The sequence below is a fragment of the Aricia agestis genome, chromosome Z (assembly GCF_905147365.1).
Source record: "Aricia agestis chromosome Z, ilAriAges1.1, whole genome shotgun sequence".
Taxonomy (NCBI): Eukaryota; Metazoa; Arthropoda; class Insecta; order Lepidoptera; family Lycaenidae; genus Aricia; species Aricia agestis.
The window spans coordinates 5784010-5799880 of record NC_056428.1 but is presented as its reverse complement, the minus strand read 5'-3'; the positions used below and the strand labels follow the sequence as shown (position 1 = coordinate 5799880).

Here is a 15871-nt window from a genome sequence, read left to right as displayed (position 1 = left end):
ACTTGTAATTATTTACATTATGACGTCATTAACTTTTTATTCTATCAATATAATTTTTTATTTTTCAGATAACAATATTCCGAAAGTGAAAACTTTACGTCGATCTGAATCAGAACGAGTTCAGCCGACAATATTGATTCAACAGCCAAAGTTTTTGGACACAATGGCTTTACGAAATAAACCTAAACATGGCCATACAAGTCAAGTTTTTCTACAATTCGTAAATGAGGCAGATTCCTCTGTGTTCCAATCTAATGAACATCAGGATGATACTAAAGATTTTAAATTTGACTCTGTCGAAGCAAGTAAAGAGTACATCAATAATGATATTGACAACGGAAATCTTAGTGACACAAGTGAAATAACTAGTAACGTGTTGAAGAATCTACGATGTGGTATAAATGGATCACCAGAGCCACCTCCGAGATTAAAAACAAAAACTAAAAAACATAACTATGTAAAAACAAGGTTTGTACGTAATAATTCATCAAGTTCAACGAGTGATGAGTGGTCAGATACTAACGACACCGAACAGAAAACTGTTTTAAGGGTAAAACAATTTGATTCTGATGATTGTGAAGAATTAAAAAATAAACTGTCGCTGGTCGAAATTGAATCTAGAAAAACATCCATACAAATTACTGGCAATGACTGCTACTCGACAATGAATGTAAGTAGTGATACGCCCATTTACTTGTCATCAGTAGTAGTAAATGATGATTCTGGAAACGCTTGCAATACGTACCAAACTGGGACTACTGTAACAATAAGTGTTGGTACACCTGAAAATGAAGTAAAAAAATCGAAAAGCCAAATATACATAGGTGGAATTTTCCCTGAAGCAAACAGTACAAAGGAAGAAGCAAACACTTATGAGGAATATTACAGCAATAATTACAGAAATGAAAAGTATGACGACTTAAATAGAAACCTAATGAGTTCAATTTTGAATGATCCCGTTGAAGCAGTGAGACGCAATTTGATTCCTCATGTTTGTGGCAAAAAAGATGATCACAGAGAAAGTTGTAACAGCCACAATGAACAACTTGAGAGTGGCAATTTTGTTACAAAATTATTTAATGATCCCTTCTTTGCCCATCTGGCTGAAGGATTAGATTCAAATCTTGTAAAGAAACTAATAGAAAATTCATTGATGAAACTCCAGGAAGTGAAACACCAGGAAGGAACAGACAGCAGCAAAGCAACATTAGAAAAACTTATAGAAAGTTCCCTTATAAACTTAAAAGAGGAAGTTTCTAAATCCGAAAAAGCAAAATCACATGAAAATGCTGAAACGAAAGAAACTGACGAACGAAAACTTAATAGCAGTTCACCAGATAACGAAAATTGCTGCTCTGCTCCTTATGAAAGTATGGAGTATGAAAGCGGTGCGATAGGTATTTTATCCGACCTCGAACCACTGTCAGATTGTTATAATGCATCAGCTAGTGAATTATCAACTGAAGATGATACAAATTCAACTAGATCTAAATTTTATCAAATGCTAGTTGATGCTGCAATATGTGACTTGGAAACCGCTAATAATACTGATGATGATCATCATTACGAAGCAATACGACTCAATAGTGATCCTATATATGAAGAAATAGGAGACATGCCTCCTCCTCTTCCAATTAATCCACCACCAAACTCCTTAATGCTATTGGATGATGAAAAACGAAGCGGTTCCAGGTCTATATTTGAGGGAGCATCGAAGTATGATATACTTTCTTATTTAGTCGATGCCAAGGAAAGAGGTATCGATGACGAAGAAACTTATATTACTAACTACGAAAATGATACTGAAAATTCGACAATCTTGGTTGATTCTAAAGAAAAGGATAATACTTCTGCTATTAAGGCTCATATTTCCAGTAATACTAGCCAGCTATCAAACACTTCAGATTCTAGCGAAGATAATTCATTGATCATTCATCAAGAAATTTTACAGAAATCAGTTGTTTGCAAGAAGACATCCGCAGAAATTGAACGCAATGATTCTGGCGTTGGGTCAGAAACTAGCAAGTCGTCTAGGAGTAGATTGCAAGGGAAGATTGCTCCTAACAGTATATTATGCGACAAAGATGCTGCCATACATTTATGTGAGGATTGTGACACAGCTGTTGAAACACAAATGACTGAACAAGGTAAAAACTTATGCTTAACATTTTAGAGGGATAATATTATGACACGTTATATTTGATAATGTTTATTATTTTTATATACTTTTAGGTTCCATATACGCTCCGTTAGTGTGTCGTAAATGTTCCAAGAAACGAGCTGAACGTAAAGAAATTATAACGGAAATAGTTGAAACCGAAGAAAAATATGGTCGCGACTTATTAATAATACTAGAAGAGTTCTATAAACCTATGCTAGTTGCTGGCCTTTTAACTCACGAACAACTAAGTGCTATATTTTTAAACGTAGAAGAACTAATAGAGAACAATCAGGTACTATCGGAAAAACTAAGAGATGGACTCGAAATAGCTGTTGAACAAGGAGACGAGGTAAGCTTATTATGCTTTTAATGCAAATTATTTGACATACATAATATTATGAAATGTTAGAAAAAAATGTAATACACAAGCTATAAGACAATGTATACATACAGATATATTTATATGTACTATTGACTATCATAGTAATCCAAAGCTTAAAATAGAAATCGATGAAATTCGTCAGCAACAGTATTGAAAGTAGTTTTATCCAAAGTAAAACCCTTAACAAGATGTTTTTCAGAATGACACTCATAGAAACTTCGAGGTGAAAATACAGCTTCCTGTCAATACCTGAGTAATTCCTCTTTAATTCCAGGATTTACTGACGGTGAACGTGGGGAAGATTCTTCTGGAATGCTCCGGCATGCTGACCGCGTTTCAATCGTACTGCGTGAAGCAGGCCGGAGCGGCCCTACTGCTGGCAGGTCTCGAGAAGGAGAAGGAACTCCTGAGGATATTCTTACGCGTGTCGCAAATGGAAAATGCGGTTCTGAGGCGAATGAATCTTAACTCGTTCCTCATGGTACGTACTACTATTGAATACCTGGATTTAATAGTAGTTAATATTCTTAAAAAATATGGTTCTTGTAGTATCATTCAAGTTATTATCTGAATGTAACAAACAAGCAATTACTATGGAATTGATATTATTTTAAATAAATTACGCGTCCCAAGCGTCGTGTCACGCGACATGTGAAATCAAATTCTAAACTCTTTTGACTTAATTAACTTAGCTGTCAAAACTATCTTATTTAATTAAAGCTGATTGCACATTTGCCATCTTCGTACGCGCGGCGTGCCGTACGAGTTGAAAGCCCCATGTATATTATACACGAACTGCCGAGCGTACGGTGCGTACGAACGTGCAAGGTTGCACATATGAAATTCTAAAATGCGACGCGTTCGGCGCATGCGAGCTGATAAATGTGCGATCACCTTAACGTCCGATTTCACCAACGTCTTATAAGCCCGGCCGCACATTGTGCGCACATAAGAGACATCGCGGACGTTCAACTGTTTCTGATCAGAAATTTCGGACAATGTACGGCCGGGCTAAAATGTCATGTCTTCTCATTCATTCATATGAAAAACAAAAGTGCTAACACTACTATATATTATGATACTAATATCGCAATGTTAAAATTCTTCACAGGTTCCTGTACAACGCGTGACAAAATATCCCCTCCTTCTCTCGCGATTGTACCGCGCGACTGCGGCTTGCGCGTCCGAGCGCGAGGACGTGAAGAATGCGCAGCGCTGCGTCGAGTCGCGTCTCGAGGAGATCAACGCAGCGGCTGCGGCGGCGGCGGCTGCGGCTAGAGACGTACCTTTATGGCGGCGACTGGCGGCGGCGAGGCGGACCGCACACGACCTGCACGTAGCCGATATACGGCTGAGAAAGATGGCGGTAGACGTGCTGGACTGGAATCATGATGATGCAAGGTATGCTGGTATCTCAAGGCTTTTGTTCCCCTGATTTCATGCACAGTCAGAGTATTTGCTTTATCATATCTAGAAAAAAGCAAGAATGAAAAGACTTTGTTAGCCGTTAAGCTAATTAGCATTTCTTTGTGTAAATCGACCAACTTTTAATGATAAAATCTTAATAGCACGTATCGTAGTAGCTATGTTGTTAACGTTGAATTAAGTGATTTTGTGTGGTAAAAAAGGGAATTCATGCAGTTTTCCTCAAATGCCGACAAAATAAGAAGTACGCCACACACATTTACTTCCTCTAACAAAGCACCAATGTTTATAGAAAGCTGATGTTTTGCAAATTACCACCTCTCGATGTAATTTACTGCGAACAGGACAAATTATACCATTAGGCATCATGGAGAGGCATATGTGTAAAATAAGCTATAAGCGACAGCGGTTCACAAAAGAGTTTGAGTCATTGCGCATTATTGGATTTGAATATTATATTCTTGTAGAAGTATCCTGTAAAATTATATTGAAAATGTGTTTAAAAAATTCCATTACTTTTTTATGGATTAACAAAAACTTGAATGCGTATTTTTATTTAAACCTATCAAATTACTGTTTTGAATGTTATATTCTTTGCAAATAATATTATTATAAACAAACATAAAAAATATTTTTGTAACCCCTACGCAAGATTAAAGAACCATTTAGTTACACTTGTTCACTCCAAGTTCGCTGTCGCTTACACCTTATCCCACCTAATCGATAATTGTCGCTTGTGTCGTTAACGGCAAGTGTTATTCTCCGGGGCTCTTGTCGCTTGCGCTAAATAACTTCAAATTGTGCACACACCGTGTCACTACTGAATATTAATTGTCGCGCCGCGCCGTTTTGGGGTTGCGTTACTTATGACGATAAAAGAGACGCTTAAACCACGGTATCTAATATATCTGGATGACGTTTTGGAAAATCGGCTATAGTAATATTAGTTCATAATATGATGTACACATTATGTAAGGATTCTCTGTGTCTGTACAATATGACATACACACAACTAAAATAACTTTGCACTCTGTCACTGGCCACTGACCTCACAGCTGATAAAAAATGGAAATTAAATTCAGCTACATATCAATGACCGCAGTATCGTGGAGAAAGCAAAAAATCCAACATAATATTTTACCTCACCTAAATCTAAAAAAAAATATGGACCTTATAAATCTCTGTTGTCATCAAATTCATCGTAAGCAAGTAATTATGAACATTATTAATAACATCTTCTTTCCTGTCAGGTTCGCCATGGAAGGCAAGCTGCTGTTCACCCAACCGAACGACAACAACTGGCGCAAGGGCCGCACCATCAAGCTCATGCCCATCAACGCTCTTTTGGTTACTAATGGAAAGGTAAGTAACTTCACAAAATATACTTTTTTACAATTTTCGGGATGTTTTTAATATAGTCTTGTTTATTACAACTACTGCCAGAGTTTATGATTAACCAGAAGTTTATTATAGTGGTTTATTATAAACTATCACCATAGATGGAGCTAGGAAGAATGCCTTTCTTCATTGTTATGACAAACTGTGAAGTAGGGTGGTATTCCTAAAACTTCATTGCTATTGACTCCGTTTGCTTCTTGCATTTTTAAGATCGTCACCCAAACATCTATCTATCATAAAGACTTGGACTTCTTTTTCATTAACCTATCTTTTGACATAGTTTAAAGGTGACTCCTAAGTCCTACCTAAAGCATCCTACTGGTCCTACTTCCTACTAATATTATAAAGGCGAAAGTTTGTGAGTTTGTTACTTCTTCGTGCTCAAACGGCTGAAGCGATTCCGACAAAATTTTACATGGAGCTAGCTGACATTCCGACTTCCAAAATAGAAGAGGTTTTCTTAAATAATGACGTTTACATCAAACTTTCTCATTTCCAGCCAAACATAGCGCACAAAACGAACGAAATCCGCGAGACGAGGGAGGCGCGGGACCGCGAGGCCAGGGAACGCGAGGGCGACGCGTTGTTCGCCCGCAGCGGCGTCCGCGAAGCCGCATTGCTGCTGGTGCGCGAGAAAGCCGGACGGTACACGCTGCATCGCGACCCGCTGTTCCTGGACCGATGCGTGGTCGCCGCTGACCACGAGCCAGAACATTTCTTTGAGGTCCACGAGATCACGACTAAGGACTCGTTTATTTTTAAGGTGAGATTTCCCCTTTTTTATGTTGACAGGGCCCAGAAACCATTAGGTTGTCAGGTCTTAGAAGTTTAGCGCAAGTATTTATTGGACGCTGCATTCTAGAATAAAGTGGATTTAATCAAATGGATCTTGATAAATCATCCAATGGATCATCTGGAAGATCACATAATGGTAAGCGATTTTAGCAACTATTGGTGCGTGAGGCAGCGCTCCTCCTGGTTTGCGAGAAACCTGGACGATACGCGCTACATCGTGATCTACTGTTCCTAGACAGATGATTGGCCGCTGATTACGATTTAGATTCCATAATCAACCCCTAGAACTCCTAGGATGAGACCGCACTAGACGTAACTACACAACAGCGCAGCGACGCGACACTTCACGGCCAAAAAAATCTTTTTATGAAATAGCATGCCTTGCTGCACAGCGCGCTACGCGGCAACTGCACTACTGAGTCGCGACATAAGACATCAGTCCTGTGGAACGTGCATCGTTCAACTGCAGCATAATGTCACTTAGTGCTGTCTATCATTTTAACCGACTTCAAAAAAAGAGGTTGTCAATTCGACGCGTATGTATGTAATATTTCCAGAACTGACCATTTTTTGTATTATGTTAATCTATAACAGCTTCTGCACAAATGCGCCAAATTTAAAAAGTGTATGTATGTATGTACTATGTATGTATGTTTTTATGTTTGTGCACGCATATCTCCGGAACTGCAAGTCTGATTTAAGTAATTATTTTCTTATTGTACCAGGTATTGTTCAACTTAGGGAATACTGCAAGTTTCATCAAAATAGGTTCAGTAGTTTTGAGATAGGGAATTTTAATTCTTAATTACGTACAATTATTTGAGGTCGCTTTTATCTTTTTAAAGTACTATTATTCGCTCTTATTACGACAGTAAAATGAGGGTAGAAAATATTGGTGTCAGTCTTATGACAAAACCCAGAGTGAGAAGCAGTTCTGCAGTTTATCCCATTTAAGCTGAAGCTCATTTAGAGTAAATTCATTTTATAATTTATTCATTCACCTGTACGGAGTTGATTAGGCGGGATCTGCTTAAAATACGTTAAATTAGTAAACTTGTTTGTTCGTGAATTGCACAGTTTGAGTTAGTATTTGCAGCAAAAGTTATAGATGATGTCCCAAACCGCATGTTTCGGAGGTCTTTGGTCTCTGAAACTTACCTCATTTCGTGTAGCGTAGTATGTCACTAATTTGAGGTACCCGCTTTTAATGAAACTAGATCGATTTTTTTTTTAACTAGGTCGACGAATTTTAAGCTGGGCTGCAATGAAAGGAGTACCTTCTTTTGTATTTAATGAAGTACAATTTCGAATCGTATTTTCATCGATCAATTTTTACAGTATTTTATCGAGCAGTTCTGAACTCCCTAAGTGCCGTGTCTGGTTTTGGTGCCTCCTTTGATCCATCAAAAACTGATTTTTGTCCTGCAACTTTTTCATTTGTGCGGTAAATCCGCACAAATGAAAAAGTAGCAGGACAGAAATGAGATAACGCACATAATTCTATAGAGTCTAAAGACTAAAAAGTGAATGCTTTCTAACACTACATATTTCAGTAACTAATTTTTCTCCCAAATGCATACTAAAACTCGTCCATACATTACATTAAACGCCAACCACGTTCGTGCAAGTCAGCAGCTATATATTTACAACGAACCATTGCACTTTACTGCACGTTTGAGGTATTTTTGTAAGCTCGTTAGATCTAGTACTGCCTGCGGTATAAATTGTTGTAATTGCGCCCAAATAGAAATGTGTTACGTTTATTGTCTCTACTTATGTTCTGTTGGAATTTATAGCGTTCCGCAACCATATAAATGTTATACAGGGTGTTAGGTTTAACACCGTTGTCCTTAAAACCATCAAATGAGCCCGTCAAAATGAACAACTTTTTCTATTAGAACAATGCTGGGAACTCAAAAAATCCGTCTTCATACCCATACAAATTGCCGAGGGCATGCGTATGGGTATGAAGATGGCATTCTCTTTAAGCTTTGGTTAAACCAACGGATATTTTGGAAATATCTTCTGCTTCTATAAAATCTTTGAGGCAGATCAATAATTCTGCTTCCTCGAGACAAAATATTGTCGTTTATTCTGAAAGAAAGTCTCGTTCGAAAAATATATTCTCCATGTCAAAAATATTATAATATGCTTTTGTTCCTTTCTCACATGCTCCTCTTTTATCCCCAGGCTGAGGAAAGTTCCCGGACCCGAACCTGGTACCGGCAGCTGCAGTACCACGCGCAGGGCGCAGGCGCCTGGCGCAAGCGGCGGAACGCGCTCGCCAACATCATGATCAACCCCATGCTCACCAGGAACTAGGACCATGTGCGCCAAGATTGAAGTTAACCCTAGGTTGAAAATCATTTGCGCCAGTCTGGGTTAAAGTTGGGATTGAAAAATTTCAATTGCGCCAATGAGGGTTAAAGTTATACCTGGGTTGAAAATCATTTGCGCCAGTCTGGGTTATAGTTGGGATTAAAAATCCCATTTGCGCCAGTCTGGATTAAAATTATCCCTAGGTTGAAAATAATTTGCGCCAATCTAGATTGATGTTATCCCTGGGTTGATAATCATTTACGCCAGTCTGGGTTAAAGTTAATCCTGGGCTGAAAAATTGTCTCGTTTGTCATATATATATAACATGAAACAAGGGATATTTTAACACAGTGTTTTTAACTCGTATTAGCGCATGCGGACTTCAGAGTGCTTCTGAAATGTACACATTTGGAAGTACACTAACTCCGAAGGGTCTATACTGGCAAGCGTGATAGAAGACGATCAGGGATCCAATTCTTGTATCACCAAACTTCGTCTTTGTGAACGCCTCAAACTTTCGACTGTGCGCAGATCGGAGATTCGAGAATTGGACAACCAATTTATTAGTTGCTAACATTGCCAGCATAACATTTATTTGTGTCCGTAAAAAGTACTAAACCCGCCTAAGTGCTAACTTAAGAAGCATTTTGTTAAATATAATACGTATGCTGCTACCTAATGCTTTCACTGCCTCTTAAGTCTTACACCTCGTTTATACTCATCCGGATTCCACGGATGGTTGTAATTGGGGCTTAACGAAAAACTAAAGGAAAAAAGTTAATAAAGTAAAAAAAAAAAGAAAAAAAGTGTCAGAGAAAACGGAAAAGTAAGGGTCAGTTCACACGCAACTGCAGTATAATATGTCGACACTTGATCTTCGATCACATATATTATTATCACTTGACATTTAAACAATTTTGTAACGTTATTTTCTGCGTTTTCCTTGCGTTTTCTTTCAGTGTGAGACCCGAAGTTTCAGACATTTCCAATCCTTTCAAATTCAAGATGGAGAACCAAAGTGTTTTCGTTAACTTTTTTCTCTTCTCGCATACAACACTTTGCTTAGATTTAATTAAATATTAAGTTTGGTTGATTGCAATTTTTATTATTTTTATCTTTTTAAATGCCACTAGATAAGTTTAGCATATACCAAAATGTAGCTTATTGAATGTGCCCTATATGTTAATAAAACGTTAAGAGTAAAGAATCGTTAACTTTAATAGCTGTGATATCCAGAATATTGAAAAAAATTCAAAAGATTTTTTTGTAATTATGTAAAAGGTTAACTGTTCAAAAATAACTTAGAATCCTGACTAGTCTTAAGATAGAAATAATAAAAATAATTTAGTATATTATAATTGAAATGTATTTATTGTTTTATTCTACTGTTTTATTTGCTTCATTATTGTAATTAGTAAAGGTGTAAGTAATTGTAATTAATAAATAGTGAATGAATAATAAAATAAATTAATTGTGAAAAGTTTTTATACTTATTGTGCCTACCCAAATAAACTTCACTAAAATATAATAATATTCTAGTACACTACTCTATAATATATTAAGTAAGTATAGATAATCATTTACAATATTATTTCCTATCAGTACCTATTTAGTTATTGTCTACATTTGACTGCTGTTGTTTTCATTTTATTGCAGTAATTATAAAATTATACAAAATAATATTAAATCGAAAATAATATGCTTGCAATCTAATTCGCCGATATATATACACAAGATGATATTTAGCTTTTTTTGTTTTAGATAAATAAAATAAAATAAAATATTATTCTATTCAATTCACATTAGTTTTACTAGAAAAAAATTTAACGAAATTGTAAATAGTTCCATGAATCTGGCAAGCCAAATATTGTTTTGAAAAAACAATTTAAATCTACCCACACACGTTGATTTTATCGAAACCGGTGGTTTAATTTGTTGTGATATTAAAATTCATCGTAAAATTTCAATATAAAAGCGGAATATCATAATAAAATTTTAGTGGAAACAAAACTCAACATCCACTAAAATATTAGTCTACACAACTCGGCTACGGGTTAAAGACAATATTTTGTCAGAATTGTAATTTTACATGTTATGAAATAAATAAATAAATAAATAAAAATTATGTCCGTGACATAGGGTGACGTGACATAACATCAGTTTAATATAATAATACCTCAAATAAAAAAAAAAATGTTCCTTACCACCTCCAGCGTGTTGTCGCGGCAGACTCGATAGATTTTCAAGGGATTGATGGGTTAATTTTACCGCGAACAATATCGGAACAATGGGCGCCGGCAGTAATAATTTCCAAGGGATGCAGATTTTAGTTTTCTTTCTTTTCTTCTTACTTTTTACGAACAACAGTGACTGTCTATTTACGCCAACAAAATACATTGTGCGCTTTTATAATTCTGGGCGTCACGTTATCGTGGAAGCCGACTTCCATGATAAAACTTTGGGTACGTTAAATGCCCTTTTAATTTTACGCACCGCAGTTCGCTTTCAAAATTCTGGAAGTGATGGAAATATCGTGGACGTCAGCGGTAGAACGATAACACAGAGAAGTAAAATGCCTGAAAACGTTTAAACGTGAACATCCACGTCCATAACGCTACGATTAGGCTGCCTTCACATTAAGTCGCGAGTAGTGCGGTGCGGCAGCCGCGCGACTTCTATGCTAAAACGAGCCGCGCGGAAGGCAGCCGTGATATAAAATTGTCCGTCTGTGGGTTTCGAACCCAGCTTTCTATGCGATGCGCTCAACCATCAGCCCACAGAGATAGTCAATCTTATTCTTAGTTCTTTCACGTCATATTTCTTGGTATATTAATAACTCAAGCACAGCTACATATTTGAATAATAATAATATTGCTAAAGACAATATACGGATATGAAATTCCTCCGAGCGAAATCTAATTCAAGTTAACAGCCTAATTTCCCTCGCATTCCACACCGACAGTACAAAATTATGTAATTATAGCTTCAGAGGAATATTCCAGAATCAATCTCATAACTTCGCTTTGGTTTATGTGTTTGGAATTAAATTCATAAAGTGATGATGAAGTGCTTTTAGGTATAATTTATAAGGCTCTGGAGTACCGATTGTCTATTACTGTAAGGACAGTTTGACAAAAAAGAGTGCACGTATTAATCGAGGGCGATTTTTATATATATATTTTTCCTAGGCAACCACTAGATAACGCTTGAACTGTGCTTGAACCATAAAGTTAATATACCTAGCGGAATAGAGCAACAATCTCGAGCTGTCAAACGAAACCGAAATTGGTTTCATCTATGTGTAAAAATATGTTTTTTTTTTTATGAAATAAGGGGGCAAACGAGCAAACGGGTCACCTGATGGAAAGCAACTTCCGTCGCCCATGGACACTCGCAGCATCAGAAGAGCTGCAGGTGCGTTGCCGACCTTTTAAGAGGGAATAGGGTAATAGGGGAGGGTAGGGATGGGAAGGGAATTGGGGAGGGTAGGGAAGGGAATAGGGTAGGGGATTGGGCCTCCGGTAAACTCACTCACTCGGCGAAACACAGCGCTAGCGCTGTTTCACGCCGGTTTTCTGTGAGAACGTGGTATTTCTCCGGTCGAGCCGACCCATTCGTGCCGAAGCATGGCTCTCCCACGTATTTTAAATAGAAAGTCGGTTTTTTATTTTTAATTATACAACTTGTTCTATGTGTACGTATACACTTACACAAGCATGATTGAACATGAATTCTATGAGATTAAATTGTCAACGTGCGGCACGTGCCGACTGGACGCCAAAAAAAGAGTGCTGCTGTCATGTATCACACGTCTCTTTTTACCACGCAGTGTTACTGATAGTGACATCTCTCTTGCTCAGGCCTTTGTTTCTCTATTCCGGTATATTAACTTTATGGCTTGAACGCATTTTCGACACAATATATGCACTAGGTTATCATTGACTAGTACTGTAATGTTGCCAAATAATAAAAACTTTTAATTCCAGTTGTCATCACGCCAGAGATTTGCCAAGCAAGTAAGTTACAGTTACAGTCAGGTTTACGAATTACGCATCACCCTCAAAAGATCACATTTTCCCCGTTTTTTAAACATTTTTTGCTGATGCTTTCCCATCCCCGATAAATGGGGTAAAATGTTTCTTCAAATCGAACCCCCCGATAAAATATTTTGAGTTTAGATGTAAATATTAGGTAGTTCAAACAAACATAAAAAGGCGAGAAGTTAATTCTTACAATGCACAGATTCGTACCTATGCTGCGACACAAGCATTCGATATACTAATTTATATTATATTCAGTGGCGGCGTCAGTTTGGTGACTGCCCAGGGTGCCAGAGAAGGGACGCCAACGGCAGCAACTAGTATTTTTTTATAATAATTATTATCTGGGGACACGGCAGTGCCTCCGCCAAGTCGAGCGCGAAGCAAACACTGCCGTCTGCCGTGCCGTCCTTTATACCTATTATTATTTATATATTTTTTTAAATTACCAAAAAAGCAATACCTTTTTGCAATCATAAAAAAGTTTAATGAATATACCTTTTATTACGACTCATAGGAACATCAACGAAATGATTTGTTGCTTTCGATTAGTTTCTTTTATGAAAGTTGGAGAATCCAGATTCAGTCCCCTGTGGATAGTATTTCATCCGGAGTGTTTTCTATCAGCTCTCCACACTCCGCAAATGTTATTTATACCTCGCTCGGGACGTGTATTTTATGGTTTTATTTAATTTAAATAAAATCATTTTTATCGTCGCAGAACTGGGTTAGGTTTTGAATTTGTTTTCCAATACAGATTGAAATGTTTTGTTTTAAATCTTTTTGATATATCACCGTTTTGAAATGGTATAAATGGTTGCTTTAAAGAGGCAAAGAGCTCACCTAGGATAAGGTTGTTGTTTTGTCCGGTATTTTTTTGTGACTCACCTGGCAACCCTACTCGCTAATAAAGTTTTTTTTTTATTACATAATTCACAGTTTTCGTCTGCCATGTGACTTCTCCAGTATGCCAGAAAAAGACAAGCAGAACTTGTCTGAGAAGTGTATGTTATTCGCTCTGTAAATATTGTATTATTTTCATTTATATGGAGGTAATAATCAAATTTTTATAAATTAAAATTGTACCACGTTGGACGACAAAATGGCTCCTGTAAATCTGGCATGCTACTCACGTCTCCTATTCCTGACGAATTTGGGATGAGTTTTGTCACTTGCATCAAGTAATGGCTTCTGAGGGTCCCGTATGGGTCAAAAGAGGGTGCTGTGTGGGTCAAAAGGGGATAAAAAGGTTCGAGTTTGGATGAAAAGGTTCGGCGCGGGGCGGATTATGTCATGTTTAGTTTCATTTGATTTGCCTTGCTTGCTATTGTGGCAGGTGATAAAAAGTGAAAATAAAAAATATATAAAAATATTAGATGACTTCCGCAAATCCGTTGCGCCAAAATATTATGTTTATCGCGTGGGAACCTTACATTTTTCCGGGATAAAACTGTCCTAGTACTTATGTCCTTTTCCGGGACTCAAAATGTCTCCATACCAAATTTCATCAGAATCAGTTCAGTGGTTTAAGAAAGAAGAGGTATCATACAGGCGCACTTTCTAAACTATCCTAGTATGTCCTTCTCCGGGACTCAAAGTATCTCCATACCCAGCTAAATTGGGACAGCGGTTTGGGCGTGAAGAGGTAACAGACAGACACATTTTCGCATAGATAATATTAGTATGGATTCATATTTATATTTATTGTTAGTAAACTGTCTCTTAAACTTGCCAGGCCTAGCAAAGCTAGCTAGGTCATAAAGTGCCATTATATTTTAATATCTGGTGGTCGCGGTCGCTTGCTGTGAGGATCGAAAAACCACCTTAAGGCCATCCCCTGAGCAAACGACCTTCAGCATACATTTGCCGCGTAGCCGACGTCGCGCAAAATCCGTTTTTTTTTTACTTATCTTAGTTCAAAATTCACCTAAAAAAAATCAAACGTCCAGTATGTAGTTAATGAAATTGCCGATCTATTATCTATAGAATAAACACACGCCGTTTCAAATAACCGTAATTTGTAAATACTAGGGAGATACTGAATGTTTGTTTGAATTTAAATTAATTGGTATTACTTTGGAAGCTGATATAAAAAACAAAAATAGGAAATTAATAACTATGAAATGAACGTTCAAATATAGTAGGTATTTGAACGTTCATTTCATGACTATTGCTGTATTTTTATTAAAATGTTGTATCTTGTAAGTTATGAGTTAATATAGGCTCTAAAAACGGTAAATTACGGCATCAAGGTAGGGGGAGGGTCTTAAGGTTGTAAACAAAGAATATTTTACTCCTTGACAGGACACAACCAAAATATCCTTTATGTAAATAAATCCTTGGCATACTAAACACCATTTAATATTAACTTGGCAGCGCTGACGGCGCTTTAAAGCGCTGGATTAGCGGCGATGCAGTTTTTCACTACATTCCTTCGGTACTAAAGTCCATATTATACTTTTAAATTGAGTCGCTATTTTCATTGCAAATTTATATAAGCCTGTGCTGTTTTGGCCCCTCACTAAGTAACTATTAGTTTATAAATGTGCATTTAAAGCACATTATACTTATCTTTATTTCGGAGTCAGAGTATATTAAAATATAAATCTTTTTAACTGCGTTTTCAGGTTATTTAAAGAGTGGTTAAGTATTTAGAGGATAAAAATCATTATCAGCTTTGTTTACGGCTCACGGCTTTATTAGGTATTTGTAAAGCGTTAAGGTTTTACAGCTCTTTTATGACCATGACTACATTTATTGCTAAAATCTATTAATCTAAAGTCTTTATTCTAAAACCATTCATTAAAAAATTGTAATTTTTCACCCCTTCAACGTTTGATTTTTATGACCTTTTCATAGTTAAAATAAACGAGCAGTCGGATCACTTGCAGGCTTAGCACGGCCACAGTAGAAATACGAAAGAATAGAAACGCTGACAGTTTTTGCGGACAAACTGACGGATTTCCTTTGCCAATCTGTCACTTTGTCTATTCTTCCGTAGAAAGAAATCGTTTCTATGGTGAACATGCTAAGCCTGTTGATAGGCAACTGCGACTGCCAAACTTCTTTTGATCTTTCATTACAAACTACATACTCGGTTATTCGCGGTTTTGAAATTACACCGTCAGTTTCAAAACTAACAAACATGTGTTTGTTTGGTGAAACAAAGAAACACATGTCTTTTATTCCAGCTAAGTTTTCAAAGCCGTCATGTTGTCCAAACTAAGCTATTTTGAGGCGATGTTACCTTTGTTCACTTCACCTGTAACGTTATCAAAAGATCGGATTTCAATCACGTCCAATATCCGAACAAACTTTCACGCGGCCCCACAGACGCCTAAACAAAGGAAA

General features: G+C 37.0%; 1 protein-coding gene across 2 annotated transcripts in view; it reads left to right on the top strand.

Annotated features, from left to right (window-relative positions):
* LOC121738562 overlaps positions 1 to 9249 on the top strand; it is a 160894-nt gene extending 151645 nt beyond the window's left edge. For both annotated transcript variants that reach the window (XM_042130715.1, XM_042130716.1), the window contains exons 5-11: positions 69 to 2147; positions 2233 to 2510; positions 2818 to 3024; positions 3655 to 3944; positions 5219 to 5330; positions 5866 to 6129; positions 8352 to 9249. In XM_042130715.1, coding sequence (XP_041986649.1) covers positions 69 to 2147; positions 2233 to 2510; positions 2818 to 3024; positions 3655 to 3944; positions 5219 to 5330; positions 5866 to 6129; positions 8352 to 8483 — 3362 coding nt within the window. In that variant the 3' untranslated portion in view covers positions 8484 to 9249. The remainder of the gene's footprint in view (positions 1 to 68; positions 2148 to 2232; positions 2511 to 2817; positions 3025 to 3654; positions 3945 to 5218; positions 5331 to 5865; positions 6130 to 8351) is intronic.
* The last annotated feature ends 6622 nt before the right edge of the window (positions 9250 to 15871 follow it).